The sequence below is a fragment of the Paramormyrops kingsleyae genome, chromosome 11, assembly GCF_048594095.1.
Source record: "Paramormyrops kingsleyae isolate MSU_618 chromosome 11, PKINGS_0.4, whole genome shotgun sequence".
Lineage (NCBI taxonomy): Eukaryota > Metazoa > Chordata > Actinopteri > Osteoglossiformes > Mormyridae > Paramormyrops > Paramormyrops kingsleyae.
Window position 1 is genome coordinate 20,153,809 of NC_132807.1, and position 25,301 is coordinate 20,179,109.

At 49.4% G+C, this 25,301-nt stretch overlaps 1 protein-coding gene across 1 annotated transcript in view; it reads right to left on the minus strand.

The window, feature by feature from the left end:
• Window positions 1–127: 127 nt before the first annotated feature.
• The window catches only part of itfg1 (integrin alpha FG-GAP repeat containing 1), an 83,605-nt gene continuing 58,431 nt past the window's right edge, over window positions 128–25,301 (minus strand). Inside the window, exons 13-18 of the mRNA XM_072718233.1 lie at window positions 23,545–23,588; window positions 22,274–22,352; window positions 9,145–9,269; window positions 5,355–5,437; window positions 3,869–3,986; window positions 128–1,685 (exon numbers count right to left, since the gene is read on the minus strand). Coding sequence (XP_072574334.1) covers window positions 1,626–1,685; window positions 3,869–3,986; window positions 5,355–5,437; window positions 9,145–9,269; window positions 22,274–22,352; window positions 23,545–23,588 — 509 coding nt within the window. The 3' untranslated portion in view covers window positions 128–1,625. The remainder of the gene's footprint in view (window positions 1,686–3,868; window positions 3,987–5,354; window positions 5,438–9,144; window positions 9,270–22,273; window positions 22,353–23,544; window positions 23,589–25,301) is intronic.

The window sequence follows — 25,301 nt, forward strand, 5'->3', positions numbered from 1 at the left end:
CCTAGGAAGAAGTCGCGTCGGCTGCTGACTGCTGAATAACTGCCTTTATCTCTGCTACACTAAAGTTCTTGTTACACAAAACAAGCATACATGTACTGAAAACGAGTAATGAAAATAGTCTTTAAAATGTTTTGTAATTCGATTTAATTCTCAAATCACTCATTCCATCAACAGTTTCAATTTACATTTCCTTCCAGCACTTACAAGTAAAAATATACGATAAATGATGTGCACACCAATTTAAGGTCAAAACACAAAATTAAACATTAATGTTACGGTTTTGCCACATGCAGTAGTTCGTCTACCCAGTAACACCTTACACAGTGAGAGGACATGACAAACAGCCTTTGTGGGAAACGAAGCGGCTGGATTTTATAAAGGGCACGGCTTTTAAAGCCAGTTACAGTAGGTCAAGCACATTTTATTGCACAGTTCGATTTATCGGGGAAAGTTTATTTTCAAAGTTAAACGTCGGAAAAAAGAAACAGTTCTTCAGAAAAATTTCAATCTCGAATATGGTCCCAACACTATCCATTGCAAAACGTAGATGTGAAATACTTAGTGTATGACAGAAGTTTCTTACATTTTTACAATGTCAGAAAAAGTACCAATTTGTACCTTGTCACTGGGGCTGTTATTAACTGTACCCTAGCCGTAGGCACTTGTACCTTTTAAGATACAGAAATGGAGCTACCATGAGGGTACACTCATGTTGTGTGTATCCCAGAGTCCATTTATGTACCTTAATTTAGACTAAAAGCCACATTTACCTACAGTTAGGGTACAACTGGCAGACCCTTGACAAGCAAAGGTACAAATTGACACTCTTCTTTTCCTGACTGCGCAGTGAAAACTCAAAGTTTACTTTATTATAGTGTTAATTTTGCAGATGCATGTTACTGATGACCCTTTCATCATAAAACGTTAGCAGTGAGGGGACCCCCCCCCCCCCACACACACACACACACACACACACACACACCATGACACCTTAATAGCGGTTCCAAAAACGTATTAGGATATGGGACACAATAACTTGGCAATACGCTGGCGTGATTCAAGTCACCTAAGCTGGGGAGGGAGCAGGGGGGGGGGGGGGGGGGGGGGCTGGTAAGAGGACCCGGCGCCCGGATGAAAGACAGACAAGGGGGCCACTGCAAAAATATACACCACTTGGGGAAAAGTGCAAAACATGGAAACATAAATACAGACATAAATAACAGTACCCATTCAATGGCACTGCCAGTCCAGGTCAATGTAAACTTCACAGCGTTTATGCATATACACTGATACCAATATATTACAAAAGCATAGACATGAGATGTCCAGCAGGAAGCCTGGGGTTAGGGGGCAGCATTTACGATGCCGGCCTTCGATTGGCAGCAGCAGGACCAAAGCAGGGAAAAAATAAGGAACCGGATAATCTGAAGCCCCTTGCTGGTGCGGGAATGAACTGTGGACATGCAAATTCATCGTGGTATCTTAGTTAAAAAAAAAATAAATTAGGAAAAAAAACATTCCAGTTGAACAGACTACATGAGACAGATGAACCCTTTCCCATAATCCCTTGGGGGTGTCTTCATGGTCAACCCCCCCATGCTCCGGTGTGCCGTCCTGCCTCCCATTCACATGGCGTCAAAATGAAAACGATGGGCTTCCTGCCTCTTTTCCCGATCATCCGCTTTCTGCAACAACAAGGAAGTGAGTCAGGGAAGGTCTCGCCCCCGGGGGTCAAGGTGGCACAATCGGCAGGCACATTCGCGTCTGTCGCTGACCTGGCACCGAACAGTCACGTCTGTACAGAACACTTCCTACTCCATCTTTACTTACTCACACCGACGTTACCTGAGGATTAAAACTTTGATATTGTTACTCCTGATCTGGTCTCGTCATTCTGTCATGACAGCTAATTTTTGCCACGTGACACTTGACCCGTCGCTTGATTGAAATCGGTCATGGCGAATGCATGCCCGTACATCCGCGGCTGTGCTCTCCAACCCCGAACGGAAGCATAAGTGGATTAGCAAACAGCTGATAAGACGCTGCATTTGACACGTAAAGCAAACAGCGATTCTTACGCAATTAGGACTTTTCTCCTCCTCACTATCAGAGCCCCTTTAGGGCATCATGCATTATTAACGAATCCGTAATTAATGCCGGCCTCGCCTGGGGGGTCAGAGAGCTGTCTCCATTTCAGCGGGACGTGGGCCGCTAGCACTCTGTCCTTGTGTATCAGAGCGCCCCCCCCCCCCCCTCCCCCCACCCCCGCCCCCAGCAGCAGGTCCCCCTAATGCTTGGATCCACAGCGCAGGGTGGGCGTTGAGTGTAATTGTGTGCAGAAAAACAGCCTGGATGCGCTGGATGGTTAAGCAGAGCGGTGTGATGAAGATCGGTGATGTGGGAGCAGCCTAAACGAGTGTCTTTGATGGTGTAACATATTCTCACATCGTCGGCGAGGATGAGGGTCATGTCTCTGTCCGTGTGTGTGTGCGTGTGCGTGTGTGTGTGCATGCCCCAGGCGGCTGTTGGCGCGTACATGGTTTGTGTGCGTTTCCGTGTGCCTACGCCTCTTCGGATGCCTTTATGTGGGCGCGCACAGTTGCGGGTCAGTGAATGAGACCACGCACATGTTACTGCCTGTCTGTGAGCGGCTGCAGGTGCGAGTCTGTGAATGAGGGATCGTGGATACAGGCGCATGTGTGCCGATTCAGCTCTGCTGATCAGAAGCCTCTCACCCAAAGCGTGGGCTCAACCAGTCACCGCATCAGATTTAACATAGACCCCATTTAGCTGAATCCATGCAAACAAGCTCTGCTCCAGCATGGGCAGGGATGAGTGCTTATTTTTTGTTGCAATTATTTTATTTGTTGGCTTCTGTGGCAACAATATTAATAAAATTAAAAAGGTATCATCTTCTATGTGAATAATGCAGATGACTGTTCCCACTTCCTAACTAACCGTTTTTAATATGCACCACAGATTAGTACACCATGGATGTATTTGTGTTACCAAAAAGAAAATTAATAAAACCCGACCTACCTTTGCGAGATTCTGGGGGTCAGTCAAATCAGACAGATCCTAGCCCCAATTAAGCAGCAAGAAAGACTAACAATGCTAATTCATTACCTGAGCTTGTCTGTCAGGAGAATAATCATTCAATCAACTCCTAATCAAGACAAGAGTGTGAAACGTTTTTTTTTTCCTTGAAACATAATGAGGAGCCCAGAGTCCTCAGATATGGTGCCAACATGTTATTTTAATACAGTGTCAACTCCAATAAATTCTTCACCCAAAATGATTTCTCTTAGCAGGCAGCAATTATGGCTTCCTGTGAGCATAATCAGGTTCCTCCAGCAGATGGTAGGGGGAGGGGGCCAGGACTGTGGATCCCGCTCAGCGGAGCCAGTGCTAGAGCGGGTTACGGGAGGCGAGGGGAGCCTACGGGGAGACTTGTGAGCCTCAGGAGCCTGTTGGGGGGCAGGCAGGGGTGGAGCGGCGGTTTAGGGAATAATCAGCACTAAATAATTACACTGCAGGGAGGAAACAATGACGGCATGACAGGAAGTGGTTTGGCATCTCGTTGGGAAACGCAAACATGGAAGGGATGGAGAAAATAAAATGACCACCCCCTCCACCTTCTCCCACTAAACTCCCCCCCAATACTAAGATGCACCGGTATGGTTCTGGACAGTTCTTCCATCCGGCAACAGACCAGAACCATGCCTATGTGGAGCGGGCAGCTCTAGTTGAGGAGTAGCAGCTGCCTGGACTAGACTAACCGGAACATCATCTGTCATGCACGTCGCACATGCATCTATCTGTACTGATAGGTGCAGCTTTACATGAAAATCTGCTCTGGCATCCTTACCTTCTCCTGCCAGTGCAGGATACCAATGATGATGAGGATGAAGACGCACACTCCGATGAGGGCAATGGCAGTGAGCAGCACGATGTTACTGGGGGTCAGGTACAGTTTGGCACTCCAGCTGAAGGAGAAAAAGAGGAGAGGGACGAGGGTGTCACGTACGGTAGCTGTGGTCTGTCAGAAACTGTGGATCAGCCTCGAGTGATCAACCAAGATACCAGACCTACAGAGGATCAGCCTCGAGTGATCAACCAAGATACCAGACCTACAGAGGATCAGCCTCGAGTGATCAACCAAGATACCAGACCTACAGAGGATCAGCCTCGAGTGATCAACCAAGATACCAGACCTACAGAGGATCAGCCTCAAGTGATCAACCAAGATACCTGACCTACAGAGGATCAGCCTTGAGTGATCAACCAAGATACCAGACCTACAGAGGATCAGCCTCGAGTGATCAACCAAGATACCTGACCTACAGAGGATCAGCCTCGAGTGATCAACCAAGATACCAGACCTTCAGAGGATCAGCCTCGAGTGATCAACCAAGATACCTGACCTACAGAGGATCAGCCTTGAGTGATCAACCAAGATACCAGACCTATAGTGTATCAACCTAGAGTGGTCAACCAAGACACCAAACCTAGGGAGGATCAACCAAGAGTGGTCAACCAAGGCACCAAACCTAGGGAGGATCAACCTATAGTGATCAACCAAGATACCAGACCTACAGAGGATCAACCTAGAGTGGTCAACCAAGATACCAAATCTATAAAAGATCAACCTATAGTGATCAACCAAGATACCAGACCTATAGTGGATCAACCTATCATGATGAACCAAGATACAAAACAGAAGTTTCTACTCACGTAGAGTATAATTAATGAATGATATTACAATTGTTTTGGATTCCATTTCAGGAAGAAAATGAAAAAGATATATATTCCCACTGCTGATTAAAATGTTCACAAATTCTCACCGCGTTGTTCTGTGGGCCATCATATGAAGATAAGGAAACAAATGGAATGAGTACTTCACCACATGAAATATTTATGAGGAGGGCAGTCAAAACACTTAATTAGGAAGCATGCTATCAGCTATGAATGTTGAAAGCTGATTAAATGGCTATGGGGTGAGATCACACCTTCAGAGTAATGAAGGTAAAGACATTTTAGTGTGTGATCATGCGCGAGTGTGTGTCCTGTAAGTCATCGGAGATGAAAAAAAAAGTCACACAGAACATCGTTACCAAGCTCTGATCCCACAAAGACACAAACACCTAAAGCCCGGCTCTTATTGGAGCCAAACACACCAAAATCAATGATTAGCTGAAATATACCCGAGCTGATCTGTTTACACAGAATCACTGCTAACGAGCTTTGAACTGTGATGCAGGAGTCCGGACGATGGCAGTGCCCCAAGTCTGTACCCCAAGGCAGAATTTGTCCAGGCGAGGCTCCAGGCTGATTGTCTGGGCGTGGGGTTGTACCTGCGAGGGACGTCGTGTGGATACGGGATGACGATGAGCTGTGAGTTGGGGATGATGGCGGTCCACTCCTGCTGGCGTATCTCCTGGAGGGTGACATCAGGACAACATTCAGGAAGAAGCAAGACAAAAGCACAGCTCAATGCACGTTTCACAGAATGGCAGTAAGCGGCCGCTTGGAAGGGTCATTACAGAGCAGTCTGGGGGCATTTCAGCTATTTAAAATCCATGGCATCTTAAATGAGCAGCATTGACTGTCATCACTGATAAACTCTGAAATGATAACGCAGTAATGAAACTGCTTTTTCCTCAAATATGACTTTATATTGCCCATTGTAGAGTTCCCCCCGTCTCAGGAAATTACAACCAGAATGTCAAGATGAGAGTCGCCACCGAATGGTTATGGTTAAAACCTTGGGACCAAGTTCGTTAATCTTGAACTAGGCTAGTAGATACCCAAGACAAACGAAAAGAACATTTTGGCTTAAAAAGAAACAAAGCAACGAAGTTTGGTAAGCAAATAAAAACAAACGTAAATCATTTTTACATTTTCTCATCGTGAAGTGGCAAGATACTGTATTAAACATCATATTTCTACAAATGATTACTACTGATGCATGTGTGATTAGTGACTGTCCAGCACAGATCAGCCCATCATGGAGCTTTTCTAAAATCAAATTTATATAACAAGCAGGTGCTCATCTTCCCTCTATAATGTGCCTTTCGCTGACAATTAGCGCAGGAGAAAAAAAAAAAAGATTCACATCCCTCTGAGCAAGTCTGTAGGGAACATAACAAGCTCTCGACTCCGACAACACATTTATCATTTCATAAGAGAACAGACTCGCCGCCGTTTGCATTCCTGACAGCGGCATCTTTCAGTCTCCCAAGAGCCATTACCGTGGCTCAGGGCGCGCAGACGCTGCAACAACGTTATTTTAAGTACGTCGTAGAACGTGAAGAACACGAGTGGGCAAGCCGGCTGAAGCACCCCCTCCAAATTGATGTTCTACGTCTAAGAGCCGTGGCAGAAATCACACACACGTTCGGTTTTAATAGAATTTCAGGTCTATTTTACAGCATAACATCGGTATGGGATTTACGGGGTTCGCAGCGTGAACTTTGTAGTTAAATTAGACACATTCATACTTCTGTTCACACAAGAATGGCCTCCATTAATACATCGATAGCTAAAGAGCGCAGAAACTAATGACGGAGCCCTTTGTTATGACACCTTGACGCTAACGGCATTCACACATTTACATGCACAACGTTTCCCTAAGCGATTGCAGTCTTTAATGATGCTCATTTTCAGTTTGCCCCATAATGGGGAACTGCGTTATTCCTGCTTTTGCAATTCCTCAACCCTGAGACTCGGTACGTCAGGCACGGAAAGATGGGCGAGGGGTAAATGGCGGTTCCACTGTTGGGGAGGGGGGGTGGTGGTGGCTCGGAACTGTCCGGGCTTCTAAGCGCTATTGATCTATGCTGATGTTCAGAACACGGCGCTGAGGGGCTCAGCGTTTACCCCTGCAGAGGGGCGGACCACAACACTCACGCTATGCTCCATCTGCGGACGGGGGGTGTGGAGGGGGGTGGGACGGGGGGTGTGGAGGTGCTCCCACCTTATGTTACACCATGAACCCCAAGGCGCTGAAGAGTCAATGACTGCTTGCATCACACAATACTCTTTAGAATAGTGGTCATCAGTGGAATGTTAGCCGTGAGCTATTAAGAGTCAGCAGGAAGCCAGTGACTAGTGGGCACCCCCCTCATCAGTGGCTCCCCAGTTGTGTAAGTAGCTTTCACTGAAAATAAGGCTGGAGACTCTTCAAAACATTACTCTCTACAATACTGCCTACAGTACTCTCTACAATACTCTCTACAGTACTCTCTTATGATGCTCTCTGATTGCCTAGATAATCTCACATAGGGCACTAGAGAGGAGCATTTAGGACAACAGGAGACACTAAGATGAACAGGCCGTGAACTTCACAGAGAGGATGTTCAGCCAGCTGCCACTCAGCTACTACTGTGAGCGCTGGATGCTTCAAACGATCAGCCCAATCACACCCAACTTGGCAGAGACGGCCTTCCGGAAGCTTGTTAGTATGCGTGCTCATCGCCTCTTAGCGCCACGGTGGGGGCCAACGGCAATCAAGGAACACGAGCGCTCGCTCCCCAAGACCAGGATGAGCAGATAAGATGGGAAATGAAAAAGATGCTTTTAAGTATCCATTATTAGCAACAGTATAAAATCATATTAACTCCAGCTCTGCTGAAGGGGTAAAGTGCCTCGCATATCCGACCGGGAGCAAAGGAAAAAAAAAAATAATTCCCATCGTACTTAAGAAGTCCCGGGAAATAACAAAGAACGCATGGCGGGGAAATCCAAAAAAATCTGCAAGTCTAATTCGGCGCAATAAAGACATCCATTTCCTGACAGTAAAAATAAATCGACGTCTTCAACTCAAGAGAGTCACTGGAGAATTTTGATGAGGGCAAACAGCAGTTGGGTATGAACACACTCCATCCGCGCTGGGGATTGTGGGAAGCGTGGAGGATTAATCGAGAGTTGGCACTCACACGCACGCGGGGAGGGGTACTGGGGAAGCCACCAAGGAAGAAGAATGACTTTGCAGACAATAGTTGAAGGAGCGGTTTATATTGTTGGGGGCAAATAAAAATGCATTTGATACACAACTCACAAAAAATTATGCTGAATACATCAGAATGGCGGCTTATTTGGTCACACTGCAGGCTCACAGCTGCTGGGCTGGGTTCGAATCCTACCCCTGGCTCTGAGTATCGGGATTCTGAATGTACGACGGTCATTTTTATGAGGAACACCTGTCTGGGCAATTCCTTAGTCAGCTACTAACCATGAAAGATCCTGACGGTGCACTCAGAACGCTGCAGTCACTGAAACTAAATCGGCAGCTGGAAAAAATATTTAGAGAAATAATACCTAAAACTGTGAGGACAGTGCAGTCCGTTCCCACTGTTCCTGTATACCACCAAGAAATGGAAGAAACCCTGATTTATACTATAGACTAGTGACACTTCATTACTATATAAATTGTTTTTTCTCCTACCCCATCTTGCTCCCCATGAGACACACTGAAACATACAGAAAGTTTTGGGAGGTCATAGCCGAGGGGCAGCTAGCATACAGTGCCCCTAAAGGGGTCAACGGTCCAGTGGCGGCCCAGAGATTCGAAACAATGTCCTTCTGACCACAGGGATCTAACCTGAATGAAACAGGCTGTTTTGAAATAGCTTGAGAAAATGTGCATCATCAAACTAAGATAAATACGGGAGAGACCTATAGGAAGCCATCCGGGTTAGTGTGGGAAGGCTTCGAACCTGCAACCCAGGTCTGATCCCGCAGAGCTTAAGCTAAGCTGGAGGAAAGTAGACAAAACATCATATCATGGAAATATGCAAAGCTGGAGGAGACTCAAGCCTCTAATTGCTGTTGGTGATGATGGCATCAGATACTGAGATCACAGTCTAAAAATACCCGAACATTTGGGGAATCTTCCCTTTGGTTTCTGCTGACATTTGCTACTCTTGCCAAAATGGATCTTACATTTCAGTTTGACGATTCAGACGCTGAATAAAGCTGTACCAAAATAAAAGCCAGCACTGTTTGGTAATTTGACTAAATGGACACCATAGAAAATCTCAGAAAATGACAGAGGTCTCTGTATCCTTCAGCTACCAGGCACGATGGTTATTTCTCCAAAGAACAAGAAACCGAGTGCACGAGCTCAGGGTGTGTGGCACGTACCTTGGTTTCAGGGGGACGGGGGATGCCCACGTAGAGGTGGTCCAGGAAGTTGGCGCTGCGACCCAGACCGAGCACAGCGTACGGCAGCTGCAGAGACAGGTGGGCTGATTGGCTGAGCTGGCCGGCTGTAAGAACAAGGTGACACATGCAGATTAGAGCAATCCACCGCATGGACGACTGATAACACGAGCGGGGCACACCATTGGTTACCCAAGAGCCAATCAAACACGAGCAAAATCACCACTGATACTAACTCCCCGCGTGGCATGACGAGGTGACGTCTCTGGCGCCTATATTTTGGAGATTGTGTGCCCCCTTCGAGACCCCAGTGACATTCTTTTCTCTGTTGTGCTCGGATGAAAACGGGACGGAGACAGGAAGACATCGACCGCGCCAAGGTGAAACTAAGGAGAAGATAAGACAGTGAACACAAGAGGCTTCACTTCAGCTGTTCGACAACTACAGACCTCCTCATTTCTATAGCAACAACCAACAATACTGCAAATCATTACTGCCAAAAGACACTCGTTTTGTAGGAATCTGATTAAAACGTGAGGTGATACCTGGCTAAATAATATATGGCTTTAATTTGCCCATCTGTACCTACCGATATCCATCATGTAAAGTGGGCTGTGTGAAATAGCATGGTGATGCTGTCTCACACCTCAAGGGGCCACGTATCCTTACGCCTCTGCTTTAAAGAAAAGACTTCACACTTTTGCGGCCCCAACCACATACGCACTTCGAGAAAACAGACGAACACCTAATTTATTACAGTATTCTTCATTGTAGAATGATTAATAATGTCTAGTTGATATTAAAAGATTATAAAACTATATGCAGGAAGTAAATATGCAAAGCCAGAGTAAGATCCTTTCAAATGAAATCATTTGATATTATGCAAATACGTACTCTGGGATGCAATTGGCATTTAACTAGTTTTCTTAAATTAACACCCCACTGGCATGCCAACAATCAGAATGGAAATGCTGTTTACTATCCGTCATGTATTTACTGGAAAACAGATCAAGGTTTATTTTTATGCGGAATACTTAACAGCCTATTCTGATGTAGGATCAGGTCCTCCAAGCGTTTGACTGACAGACGGCGTTGCCGCATTTTACCGGGCAGAGTTCGACACACTGTGAAACGGGATAATCTGAACAGTGCGTGTGTTTAACACGGTGCTGCGCAGTTTATTCGCAGACCGGGCGGAATAACGGGCTCAGAGTCCCAGTGTCCCGGGATCTACTGCTGGGGCCGAGGGAGGCGGGCCCCCCGTGGAGATCGATTTTCTCCAGAAGCTGCAATGTTTCTTCGTACCTCGTTAGGTATCGAGCCACCCTGTGTGTCTGACGATGAGAGAGACACAGCGGCTATATTGCAGAGGGCCTGATTTTCAGCTGGTCCACAGCAAACTGAACTTACTGTTTTACCAGTTGTTCATTTTCAGAATGTGGATTTCTGCTAACTGGATGAATCATCCATCCATCCTCAAACTGCTCATTTTAGTTATTGGTCACATTTAAAATTTGTGCCATGTCTATAATTCATAACACAGTATAATGCTTTCATAAAGCATTATAAACATGACTATAAATATTTATAAAAAGGCACAACACATTATATCCATGTTTATTATACATTATGAATGCTTTATGTCTTTAACTATACATACCTTCATAATGCAGTACAACGCACCTTTAATTCTTTGATCATTATAATGCATTATGAAGGTATTTATAGTGCATTATAGATGAGAGATTCATTGGACCTTGTGACTATCAAAAAAAGATGCTGTAATGCTTTATTAATTCTTATACAGTACCTACCATTATAATGCATTACGGAGATACCTATAGGGCATTGTAGGTGGCAGCTTTAAGTAAAGTGTTACCGATTTATCTATCAGACACTTTTATTCAAAGTGACAGTCCCTGGGGTAACTGGGGAATAAGAGCCTTGCTCAAGGGCCCCGAGGTGAGAAGGGGCCCATTCTGTCGATCCTGGGAGCTTCTGATCACAGGCACAGCATCCTAACCTGCTGAGCCATGCGGCTTCCTGGCTGGCGGTGCCGTGGGGGGGCCTGGAGCCCAGCCCTGGCAGCACAGCACGGGATGCCAACAGAGGGCAAACGCGGGCACACATTCACAACGGGCAGCTCAGGGATGCCAGGTCCCCTATCTGCAGGAAACCTGCATGCACAGGGGGAGCGTGCAAACTGCCTAGGATGAATCACATTTTGTTAGACTAATTACCTTCCAGAGTATGAACCAGTGACAAAAACATTCAAAAAAACTCATTAAAGTGCTTCAGGAAACTCAATATGCACACACTACACTATTAAGTGTAATGCCTAGTTATCTGTGAGTCATAGTTGGTGAAAGAAAAATCTGGGTGTGTGAATCTACAGGAAACTGATTCTTTAGAGAGGATGCACTGTTTAAATCTGAACAAAATGACACTGTTTTGTGATTTTAGCCTAATGCTCTGCTTTATACTGAGAGAATTACAAGGATATAATGTCTTAATGCAATCTGGAGATAACAAGACGTTGGAGGAATTTCGCATCGCGGCAAATGTAGCTTTGGACACGATAATTTTCTGATGAAACATTATCTCACTCCCAAATGCATGTTGTTGTAAAACCAAGTGTGCATTTTCTGCCGACGAAACGATATAATAGCTGCAATAATGAATAGAGATGATCACCACGATAAAGCTTTTTTCAGATGGGTTTACGGAGGGCTGCCAGGTTATCTCAAAATGTCGAAGGCACCATGATGTCTGGGAGCAGCCACGTCTGGTCAGGTTTGCAAGTCTACAGCAGCCAAGCAGATCCAACACATTCCAGGCATCAATGTTGGTGTCACAGATGCCAAAATTTCATTCAAATTGGCAAAAAGTCTATAAAATCTGAGTAATAAACCGTCCCTTGGCCAATAAACAGAAAAAGCAACCAATATTATGCATTTATTATATACTGAGGGTGGCTCAGTGAGTCAGGATGCTGTGCTTGTGCTTGTTCAAATCCCATGATCAGCACAGAGATTTCACCATTGGGCTATTTGGCGAGTCCCCTAACCACCAATAGCTCCAGGGACCCTCGGACCCTGCCCTCTCACTTGTATGCTGCTTTGGATAAAAGCGTCTGCCAATCCAGCGTTTCTCAGTCCAGGCCTTGGGGACCCCCAGACAATCCATGTTTTTGCTCCCTCCCAACTGCCAATGCACAATTACCTGACACAGGTGTGCTGGAAGCTGGCAGGGAGCAAAAATGTGGACAGTCTGGGGGTCACTGTGGATTGGGATGAGAAACACTGCACTAAGTAAATAAAAAGTAAAATGCATATTCACACGCTATATATGTTTGCGATATTTGGCTCCATAAGGCAGCAGGAAGACATGTTACACCTACAAGGCGTTGCGTGATAAGAGAATCCCAAAAGGAATGGACTATCTGGACGCAGGCAGAGAGCCGTGTTCTGTGGCCTGCTGCTTTCCGACACCCTCATCTCATCCTGATCGCACACGACAGAGATGAAACAGAACCGGCGATGGGGTTGGGGACATCTAGGATTTTGGCCTTTTTCTCCTCCACTCCAAGTGGGGACATGTCTGCAGCACATGAGCTACAGTCACTTAAGAGCTTTGTGCAGAAGGGTGTCATTACACAAATGGGGAGAAGATTGTCACTCTGATTAAAGGGTTTGCAGCGAAGCTGCGATCTCCCCTCTGATGGGCAGACAACCGACAGCATTAGAGAATTCGAGAGTCTGGGGGGGGGGGAATGAAAATCCAACCGAAAGACAAAACAGAATGAAGAATAAATTTTTATTTGGGACAGGGGTCCAGCTGTAACTACCATCTACTGATCAGAGGCAATTCGAGGATTTTGATAGGTGGGGGCCATTAGAGGGCCACACCATATCATTAGCCAATGATGTGTTTTGAATTGGTGAGTCACAGGTGAGGGGGTCCTCTGTGGCCCCGCCCCTGCCTCCAATTCAAATGCCATCGTCAAATACCGGTTCATGGCACCGAGCTCAGAGTCCCGTCGCTCTCCCATCGGGTCGTTTGTTGTGCAAAATACTGCCCCAAAAATGTGATTTTTTCTAAATCTAAATGACTTCTGCTGGCTAGGCTGGCATACAGCTGCCAAACAGCAAGGAGGGGGTGTTCTGTTAGCGACCAAACTGCTCTGGGGCAAACAAAACAACAGATTCGGGCTTTTGCCAGTGTCTGCCTGCACATGAAGGTGAGCTGAGGGTCCGCATGCCGCTGCACCCCGGCAGGGGGGGGGGGGGGGTGGGGGGGGGGGTCACTGTGGAATCCTGATATCGCCTGTAAAAAAAATATTCTCCCAGTCTCACTGTGTCTCACTTACAGGTGAACAGAACCTGCTGAGATCACTGTTGATTCAGCTCCAGTCTAGAACAACAACCCAGATACGGGTCCATGAGTCACATTTAAACTTTATGCGACCGATTCCTTGAGTAGTCCACCCTCCGCCCGGCTCGTAAAAAAAGAACAAAGTGCCAAACGCCGCATGCAACTGGCCTCCCGGAAGGTTTTGGAACGACACAAGCGATGCGTCACTCAGCAGGATCCCCCTTTTGGCTGCGTCCTTGCCTTTTACATTTTTATAGTGTCCCCCCTCAGTAGCACAAAGCTCTCCACTCTCTAGCTCCCCCCGCTGGGCTCTAAAAGGCACAGCAGGCTACAGAAGGTCAGCTCCCCTTCCTCAAGTTAATAATCCATGAAGTGGGTCCCCGGAGCCCCGGCCTCTTACTGGCAGGCAAGCGTGTCACAGGTACACCGGCCTGGTGACCACCAGCAGAGTGGACATATGAAGTAACTTCTCCTTCTTTGGTATTGACATTACATTTTATTTAGCTGATACTTCTGTCCAATAGCAGCATACATTTTTTTGAGAAAGCAGGATCAGCCAGTCCCTGGAGAAACTGGGGGTTAAGGGCCTTGCTCAGGGGCTCAACGGTGACATTACTCTGCCGACCCTGGGATTTGAACTGATGACCTTCTGATCACAGGCATTGCGTCCCAACACACTGACCCACAGTGCACTCAGAGAAAATCAGCAGAGAGCGCTTAGCTGGGTGCTAAAACTCCAGACATATGTATAGAAAAACAAAGACAGGATCAGGCGATTAAGGTGGACAGCCCCTGTGGGCCTGGGTACACCCCCAGAACGTCTACAGACTCTCACCCGGTAGCACATTGGCTAAGGCGTGGGGCTTTTAAGAGAGAGAGACAAGAAGAGCGCATCAAGATGAATCAGCCCAGTAAATACACAGCTGTCTAGCAGAATGAGGCTGCACATTGCAAGCACGGCGCGTTGCTTTGGTTACGAGCATCTGCTGAACGCCTCTGTGTTTTTCCCAGTTCTGATGGTTAGCGTGACCTAAGCGATCCCAGCGGCACACTTCTTCCTGCAGGAAGATTTCTACGTCACCCGTCAAGACAGAGTAACGGCTTTGCTGGATAATCACTGGACCCTGCCAAACTGATTAAATTAAACCATAGAATTAAACCATCCAAAGTAAGTATCTGCAACTCAGGGCATGACATTATAATAAAGAACACAAAGTATTCCATCTCAAACCAGTTCACAGAGGTTCCCATATTGTCTCTTTTTCCGGAAGATGAACGTCATCGTCGGAGCAGGAGCTGCTTACTTAAAAAGTCGCATTTGTGACGCTTTCCACGGTCTTACTGACCTTCTGGTAAATGGGAACGGTTGCCCTTGGAAGGTCAACGATTGGTCACAGGTGTGTCCTTCTGCTTACGAGAGAGTCCCATTTAATGACGTACAGCCTATGACGTCTAAGCCATGCATTTAAATAGAGCTCTCCTCATTCTTCAAGGTTTTCCGCCCGGTCTTACATTCTTCCTTATAATTACTTTGAAAGTGTTTAGCTTGTTCTGTAGATTTTCCTGTTTTCCTCAAAATCAATTTAAGGTTTGAGCTTTTTTCAGCACCCATCACCCCCAACATGGTGATATACCTTCCCCGTTGGCTCAGAGTATCTGGCCAGCTCATTGACACGCGCCTACTATGGCCTTACATTATTATTATTTGTTGAGTAAAGACCTCAGAAGGCTGTATTTCATCTCTGCATTTGCCTGCATTTCATATCCCGTTTGGTGTCTTGATGAACGAAGCATTTTGGTGGCTGAACTGGCCTTAAACATAGCAGATGAAGGCTATGGCTCACCTTCTGACAGACCTCACTCTACAGCCCAGAGCAGGTGTAGGGTCACACCTCTGGAGTAGCCCTCCCAGACCACTAGAGTGTTCACCCACAGATCCTGCAGTTAGTCTGCTGACCACCACTGTTTCTCATCCCAGAGCTGGTCTGACAGATTGTATTAAAGATCCTATAATCAGTTTGCCGCGTAATTTCTTCCCCGCCTCCCGCTGCTAGCCCGCCTGACAAGCCGTACTTAACACTCTTGCGCTGGTCTAGCTGACAGTCCATCCAAAAGGCTGTACTTAACACCCACAGATCGTCTACCAGAGCTGGTGTACTTAACAAGTCACAGCTGGTGCATGTGAGAGGCTATACATTATACCTCACAGTCAGGCTTACTGACAGCCTGGCAGACTAGAAGTGCTTTACACCCAGTTAGTCTGACACACGGTCAAAGATCCTCACAGGCAGCATCACACAGTCAGTGGCTCAGGGTCCGCATCAGAGTAGATCACAGGCTGTGTCACGCAGTTAGAGCAGGTCACAGGCCTGTCTCACAGTCAGAGCGGCTCACAGGCTGCATCACACAGTCAGAGTGGCTCACAGGCCCTGTCTCACAGTCAGAGTGGCTCACAGGCTGCATCACACAATCAGAGCGGCTCACAGGCCCTGTCTCACAGTCAGAGTGGCTCACAGGCTGCATCACACAATCAGAGCGGCTCACAGGCCCTGTCTCACAGTCAGAGTGGCTCACAGGCTGCATCACACAGTCAGAGCGGCTCACAGGCCCTGTCTCACAGTCACAGTGGCTCATAGGCTGCATCACAAAGTCAGAGTGGATCACAGGCCCTGTCACACAGTCACAGTGGCTCACAGGCAGATCCACACAGTCACAGTTTCCCTGGCTGCTGTGTTGTTTGCACGTGCCTCTGCCAGTCTGTTGAGGGCCTATAACAGCAGCGCCGGAATGATCACCACCCACCCCATTCCCTGTGCTCAGGCGGCCACATGCCCTTCCGGCTCGCGGCTGGTGTGGTCATGCATGCCAAACGCTGACACCGCGCATCCGATGCCTGTCTGCGAAGAGAGTCACACAAACGCAGTGTCAGATTCTGCAGCACCGATCATGGGTCACCAGGCCGGGGATAAGACTTCTTGCTGTGGAATTTGAGGAGAGTCGGGCAGAGCTGGGGGGAGTCGGGGGGAGTTGGAAGGAGCCGAGGAGAGTCAGTGCTAGTTTGGGGGAGTCAGGGAGCGTCGATGCCATGTGACTCGCCAGCTGATCTCTGGAGAAGGACCCGGCAAACATCATGATTGACACAACAGTTAACTTAAACCTAAGCTATGAAATAATATGAGGGGGGGGGTGTCTGTCAGGCCGGCCAATCAGCCTCCTCCATCACATGCTCACGAGGCAATCAAACACACATTCCAGAGAAGACCCCAGAACAGGACTCTCTCTGCATTCTCACGATCAGGCTCCTAAACATCTATACCATCTCATAAAGTGCCCTCCATTCCCCCCCGAGAGCCCCCGTCAGCTCCAAGTCGGCAAGAGGTATCCTTGACTCTGCGTTTGTTACCACGGAAACCACCATTCCCCAATGAGGTTCTTTCATGGCAATAACCGACAAATCCGAGCTGTGATCGGCGGGGGGCGGGGGGCTTGGGGGGTCGTTGGTACGAGGGTCTTAGAGAAATACAGTTGTTCATTGATGTGGGATTATGAGATGCACTTCAGGGGGAAGGGGGGGGGGGTGAGGTTAGATGGCACTCGGCCCCCGCCACAGTGGAAGACCGGGATATCGATTTCATTGCTGGAGAGCTAGCTCCTAGGACCTGGATAAGCATCTTCCCGAAAGTGGTCTCCCGGGCGCCGCTTATCGGCGGATCCCTCACAGGACGAGCGTCTGCCAGGGTGAGGACATGCAGCCCAAACAATCAGGGAGCTTAGAAAACAACAAGGCGGGCCAGGGGTGAAAAGGACAAGCGGATATATAAGAGGCAAGAGGGGCGAAGACGAGGGAGAGTGAACGACGGGAAAGTGGTTAGGGGGGTGTGAGGTGACGGTGTGAGATAACGGGGGCTCATCAGCCAATTAAACATGTCCACGAAGACCGAGGCTGGGGCCCTAATCTGCACCCGCAGTGGCCCCTGTTTCTGTGGGATCTCCGCAGCCCGATTGCAGGCCCCGTCTCGAGAACATGGGAATGGACTTGGAAGCTCTGCGGAGACCAGCGGGCAGATCAAAGGGAATCGCGCGTCAGTCAAAGGAGCGTGCTTCCGGAAGCTTCCGCAGAGAGAACGAGAGCCATGCACAGGCCTGTATTACCTGAGGAGTGACGTGCACGGCTGTGAATCAGAAAATGCGTGTGAGGAGGGACAGAAACACCATGTGGTTTAATGTGTGTTTGTTTGTCTGTGTGTGTGTGTAAGTATGTATGTCTGTGTGAGTCTCTGTCTGTGTGGGACTGTCTATATGTGTGTGTATGTGTTTGTGTCATTCAGTGTCGGTGTGTGACACGAGTATGTGTCTGTGTGTGTGTGTACACGTTTGTGTGACTGCGTCTGTCTGCGTTTGCGACTGCTTTTGAGTGCGCTCTCCTGTGTGTGTGTGTGTGTGAGTGTGCACACGTTTGCGTGACTGCGTCTGTCTGCGTTTGCGACTGCTTTTGAGTGCGCTCTCCTGTGTGTATGTGTGTGTGTGAGTGTGCACACGTTTGCGTGACTGCGTCTGTCTGCGTTTGCGACTGCTTTTGAGCGCGCTCTCCTGTGTGTGTGTGTGTGTGTGTGAGTGTGCACACGTTTGCGTGACTGCGTCTGTCTACGTTTGCGACTGCTTTTGAGCGTGCTCTCCTGTGTGTGTGTGTGTGTGTGAGTGTACACACGTTTGCGTGACTGCGTCTGTCTGCGTTTGCGACTGCTTTTGAGCGCGCTCTCCTGTGTGTGTGTGTGTGTGTGAGTGCGCACACGTTTGCGTGACTGCGTCTGTCTACGTTTGCGACTGCTTTTGAGCGCGCTCTCTTGTGTGTGTGTGTGTGAGTGCGCACACGTTTGCGTGACTGCGTCTGTCTACGTTTGCGACTGCTTTTGAGTGTGCTCTCCTGTGTGTGTGTGCCTGTGTGTGTGTGAGTGCGCACACGTTTGCGTGACTGCGTCTGTCTGCGTTTGCGACTGCTTTTGAGCGCGCTCTCCTGTGTGTGTGTGAGTGTGCACACGGGCAGTCAGGAGTGTTTGCTGCCAGGGGCTAATCCCACACCTCAGGCCCGTTTCCCGTGGCCAGGTCCAGAATTCAGACGAGCCCAATTTAATGGGCCGACTGCAGAAATCTCCGAAAAAGAGCAAATCGCTCAGCGCACAAAGAGCTGGTCGATAGTAATCCCCCTGCCTGCTTCAGCCGGTTAGCAGGGCCCTCCGACAAGCTGACGAGTGTGAGGCACACGATTGTGCGTGGGGGCGGGGCGTGGGGGATTGGGACAGGTCCCGCAGCTGCCGTTCCTCCCCCCCCCCGTCCCTGGAATACACGAAGGAGAGTGAAAAGGAGGGAGGCAGAGAGGGAGAGCCAGGTAAAAGAGAATGTGCAGCCAAAGGGCCATTCATCGGCGTGGCAGCTGGGACCTCGAAGAGGGGCAGGATTCACCAAGCAAACCCCCCCCCCCCCCCCCGCCAAAAAGTCATTAATCAGCCAGCCTCTCTGTCCACTCACCACGCAGCTACGTGAACACTGAACATTTACTTTTATCTTTATAGACTAGTAATTTCTACTGTTTAAATAAATGGGGGCACGTGGCCGGCTAGCTGCTGTGACAGACATCATAAGGTTACTGGTTCAAATCGTTTCGGATAGAAGTGTCTGCTAGATAAAGGTAAAATGTAAATATCTTGCTATTAACATTCAAGCTGAGCACCTCTCCCTCGCGTCTCGTTCGAACCCAAGACCTCTCTTCCCTCTGATCGAGAGTCACAGCCCTTGTGCTGAATCGTTCCTCCACTACGGTGAATTCCCGTACGATTAATCTCAGCTTGGCGCCGCTGGATGGAACATAAATTTACATTCGGCGAATAGATGATCGTTTTAAGAACCGCCGTGTTACTTTAATTAATACTTTCATTTGGTGTTTAGAGCGGGGAAAAGCGGGCGTGTTTTGCAGATCGCAGGAAAAGCAGAAGAGCCACAGAATGACAGGATGGCATTTCTGGTTTTATTAGCTCTCCTGTTAGGCTCTTGCGATGTTTTCTAATGTCCAGTTGAGCTCCTCTCTGGCATTAACTTGCACTCGTCGCTGGCCACTCATTGTGAGCTCAGACTGGCTGCACTTATGTCTAGTTGACTCCTTGACAGCCTCATGCCTGTGATACGCTTGTGGAGAAAAGTGTCTGACAAATAAATAGATGTTGAGTTCTGTCCCCTCCAGGGAGGTGGGGGTAAGCTCAGGGGTCAAAGGTCAGAGATCCATCCAAGGCCTCTGGATCGATATCCCCATGCCAGGCTAGGAGATCCCCCCCCAGCACAGCCGCGTCAAACATTCAGACATCATTAGCAAAACGCGGACGGCCCCGAATCTGAGGGAGGGGGTTCTGTCGAGGATTCAATCTTAGCTGGCCTCACTGCCAGAATACTGATGCTGTCACGCACCCGGAAAGGGGCAGATCGGCTGGTGGGGTTACCCCGCCACCTTCAGGGTGGAGCTTGTTACCGCTGCCCGCTGCGTGTCCACGGCGACAGCCACTGATATCCAGCTCTACATGCAGTTGGATAATAATCAGGCTGAGGTCGCTTTGCTGGATGCTGATTGGCTTCGCTGGAATCAGTTATCCTCTCCACACCGAAAAAACACCCCCATCCAAATGTGTCACAGTACCCCCCCCCCGGTGCCCCCGCAAGCTCCCGGCCCGAAAACCAATCCAAAACAGCTGAGTGGCTATCGCTGCTCTTCATCTGCTGTGCTGGCAAGTGGCTGTATCGGAGAGCCAAGCAAATGTATGCGAGCGCTCATGCATGCAAGCACGCACACATGCACGCACACACACACACACACGCACTCACGCACGCACACACACACACACACACACACACACACACACAGATTAGGTATCTAAATCTTTGTCTATTCATTTCTATGGACATAACCCTAATTCCTTTTGGCATTACTTTTGGCATTTTTAGTTTTTTGATTGCACTCACAGATTTATATAAAACTTAGGATTACATTGTGGGGACATGGGCAGAGTGCTATCAACATGTTCACTCACCAACGCCAAATGGAAAAGATCGGCCCACGGATCGCTGGTCGCTATACATCAGGCTCGTATATAAAAATGATATATTTCATCCAGCAGGTGGTGTTGTGGTTAAGATCCTGCCTTTGTTAACAGACAGCTGCAGGAAGGTCTGCCAGGACTGGACGTAGTGTTCCGAATGTGTATCACTGTACTGGATATCTGAGTGTGCACAGGGATGAGGGGTAAGTCTGCAGGCTGTCAGACACGTATTCCTGCGTACAAAAGAGCCCCCCCTCCCCCGCCCTCGGGGTGAAACTCTCCTGCATGAGCCTGAGCTCCTCATCCATAATAAGCAGGGGGGGGTGAAGGTCCTCCACAGGAAACAGGCCCATCGTCGCTGCAGCTGCCCACCCCCACAAGCTGCCCACCGCCTCCTGATTCTGGTCTTCGAGCCCCCTCCCCCTCCAGGTCCCGCCCCTCCCCCTCCAGGTCCCGTCCTGCCAATGCTGGTGGCCAGTACTGCTAGATATGTACAAGAACCTGTTTGTAGGACTCAGGTGGTTTGGTCACATGATCGCTCACAGCATTACTCCATATCTCTAACTCAGCATAGTGATACCCAGGAATATTCCGGAAGGCCGTGCTTATCCGTGCCCTACATGGAGACTGTCCAATGTAATCCGAGCCGCCCTGAGTCCGGAGCCCCGGTGCAGCTTGGGAAATGGGCTAAACGGGCTGAAAGCTGAGCTGAAGGATCCTAAACGGCCCCTTGGCCCCCCACCTTCCGGGATGCACTCCGTCACGTGACGGCTAGTGGACCAGCACACAAAGAGAAAGTAATTTTACTCTATGAATGGCTGCATCCCACCGGGGCCAAGCGGGACCCCGTCCCCGGGGCCGGACGGGGCCCCTCAGAAGGGGCATTCCCAGTCCTCTGCCTTTCTGTGGGACCCCATCCGGCCCTGGGGAGGGGGTCCCGCTCAGCCACGTGTCGGGATGCTGTTCTGATGATGCTGAAGCTGAGGTGATACAGGCCAGTCGGGGGCTTGCTAACCGCACTCATGCCCGGCTTCCAGAGCGGGCCGCTCTCCCGGCTGAGTACGGGCATTACACATGGACTATTTACAATAAATAATGAATTATTTAACGACGACCATTATTCCCATATAGCTAAAAATACTTCCTGCCCTGTGAGGTGTGTGTGTGTGTGAGGGGGCTGGACAGCAGGATCGCACCCAGTCTCCAGCAGCAGCTTACGCTCAGGGCTGGGTTCGTTGTTTCCAGGACTCCACTCAGAAAGCCACTTGGGGCTCCACCTCAGATGTTACAAAAGCTAAATAACTAGCTAGCGTGTATAGTGAGAAAATGGCAGCTAGCTAGCTGGTTAGCAGAACGGGGGGGGGGGGGGCAAACCTTAGGGGCCCCAGACAAACACCGCTGCTGGATTTGCTTCAAACAAAACAAAACCAGACAGAAAAACGGGAATTCCGAGAGACGGAATGTCATGTTCGTTCGCTTATCCCTCGACTGAGAAATGAACCACGGATCGTAGTACCAGATATAAATGCACCCCCCCACCCCCCCCAGGCTGAAGAGCCATGTAGCGTGTTAACCGTGGATGTGGGGCGCCATGCTATTACGCTGTGGACATGCTCCGGGGGGGGGGGGGGGGGGGGGGCACTGCCGTGGCTCACCTGAGGCGTTCTTCGGGCGGCCATTGGAGTCCACGGAGGTGTACATCACATAGGGGCCGGGCTGGTTCACGCCGAACGGCTGGGGGGGGGACAGAAACGAGGGAGGAGGGTCAAGAGCTAGAAACGGATCGAGACAAGGATGCAGAGGATGTAGGTGATGGGGGGGGGGGGCACAGGGCCCGCAAGTTTTTAGTAAGTGCTGTAGAGCGACAGCTGGGGGAAAAACAGAACCACAGAAACGTACAGACCCACAGTCTGGTAGGGGGGAGGACGGAGACGAGTAACAGGGCAAACCAAACGGGGGCTATCACTCATGGGAGACACCCCCCGGTCCCTATTTTTAATGGGGCTTTAACTATTCACCAGCTGTTTCAGCCGCCCTCAGCATGAAGCTTTTCTGGAAAATTCCGCACAGCCCGCTGCCTGCTGTCACTTTCAGTGCGCTGCACAGGACGCCCCCCCCCACGGTGCGAGACAGCTCTGGTGACCTAGCCCACTCCAGGGTGACGGGCTCCCAGCCTGCCAGCCGACTTCATTGGCTACACCCCCCCCCCCCCCCACCCCGCTGCTGTTGAGAGTAATCCTACAAAATAGTAATGAATTAGTGAAATCAAACATTCGTTTTTTGACATGCTTTTTTTTGGGGGGGGGGGGGGGGGGGGAGAGACCGCCCGCAACACTTAAATACGCGTGAGCAGCCGAGGCGTAGGAGCCAGGATCAAACGCGTGGGAGAGGCGAAGCGGCGTGGAGCGTGGGAGGCCCTTACACAATGCTCCGCGTGCACCTCACCTTGTTGGTACTGCTCGGTGCGCGATTAGCGGTGACATGCTAACGGGCTAAAGGCTAAGCATTCCGATGGAGGGAAATTAGCTGGATTAGCTAGTTTCTGTCTGGTCGCCGAGGGGAGCCCCCAGCCCGTTTCCCAGCATGCACCTCTCAGAAGCAGGAAAATTACAGGCCCATCACGGAGAGGCGGTATGTCTCTTCATTAGCCGGCTGACACGTAATAAAGCGATGTATTTGTCTGGTGAGGTCGGTGTTTTTACTGCCTAATGAAACGGTATCGCCGCCTGTCAGGGGTACTAACGGCAACGCTAACGAGACAGATGACGTCTACCCCCCAACCTAAAGTGCACTTAGAGGAGGGGAGGGAAGGGGGAGGGAAGGGAGAACGGGAGCATGTGGGGGAGGAAGCCCTGAACAAAATGCTGAACCCCCCACACACATGAGCACGGGACCTGTCCATTGCCCCCCCCCCCCCCCAACTCACCTTAACATTGTCAGGGCAGTTGTTGGAGCACAGGCCGCTGAGCACTGAAGGGGGGAGGAGGAAGAAGAGGAGAAGGACGAGGAAGACAGGGGAAGAGAACAACATCGTTAGGCCCCTTCACGGGGAAAACAGAGCGCCATGGGGACACACGAGTCATGCACGGGAGGGTGACGGAGAGCGCCGCCCCTGAGGCCGTGCCGGCAGCGCGTGAAACTCGCCGGCAGATGGAAGGAGGCCCGGAGGCGTTCTGGGCAGGCGATTCTCTGCGAGCGAGGAAACAAGGCGCGGGGGGAGGAAAAACAAAATAATAACATCCCAAATTTCAAACAGCTCGCTTTATTACCACGCTCCAAGTCCTTTGCAGGAAAAAAGAAATGCACACAGCTTCTGAAAAGCAAAAAAAAAAAAAACTACTTTCAAGAAAATCTGGATGAGAACCAAAGATGTAAAATTAAATATCAAAAACAGTACCCTCCCTCCCTCCCCCACACTGAGCACAGTACATACACATACACACACAGGAAGGAGAACTGATGGTGAAGGTGAAGAAAGCGGGTTTGACCTGATGGGGCGGGGTGTGTGAGACAGACAGCCTGACCTCTGACCTTGGGAGATGGCCCCTCCCCCAGCACTCCATTCCTCTAGGGTCACTGACAGCGTAACGCCCTGGAAGTGGCACAGCGACTGTGTCTAGCGCAGGTTTACAGAGCAACAGAGTGTTACGCGGCAGTCCCAGAAATGGTACAGATTCGAGAAAAAACCAACAGTGAACCAGCACCATTACAGCAGATATCATCAACAAACAAGGAGGCTTTTTGGGAACAGAGGACTCAGGTAAACAGTCTGCAGTGTTATTAATATCAGACCAGAAAGACAGCATCTCTGATCACACGGCAAAGCCGGCCGCTTCCATCTCCGCCACACGGAACCGCCGGCACGTAGCACGGAGAGATAATTAATCCTTAATCAGCAGCGAGAGGAATTACCATTTGCATACTGATTGGCTCCTTTAAGACTGTCAGTTGACGATGAGCTGATGGTTGTGACAGTAATGAGGTTTCTAGACTTTTTGCAGTCACAGACATGGGCACACAGTCAAGGGGTGCGTGTGCAGTACAGACCGTGGATAGACGGCCTCCTTGCGTTTTGGAACAGCGGGAAAACAGCCCAGAATCACCAGCAGCCCGCCCACGCGGCCCAGTCGGACCCGTCCCCGGGACCGTGCTGATCTTTTGCTGAAGAACCACTTCCTTTACAGGTGCGTCGGCGGCGCTGAGCTCCGGCAAGCTGTGCAGATGTATAAATGAGTGCAACAGCAAGACTCTTTGCATACAGCGGCCCAATAAGCTAATAAATCATACGTTGGGAAATAGAGACGTGGGCATCAGTGAGTCTGCCCCGTCAGCTCCTTCGATTTCCCTTCACGCGTAGATGGATTCCCTCCGAGATGGAGTCCACTGTGAACTCGGCACTGAGTCCGTTGGTCAGACGTGGAGGTGGCCAGGGTGGACCGCTGTCCTTCACGGCTGATAGATGGGAAGATGACAGATGCTGTGTGTGTGTGTGTGTGTGTTTACATGCCTAGGTAGGGCCTAATGGCTTTTACATGATGGTATGTTTTGGATTTGCCTAAACATTTAATCATTACTAAAAGTCTAAGTAACAAAAATTGCACCCAAACTCAGACAGCATATGCTCTTTTTATTATAGATTGTACTACACCCAGGGTAGATCGATAATAAAAAGAAAGTAAGCCA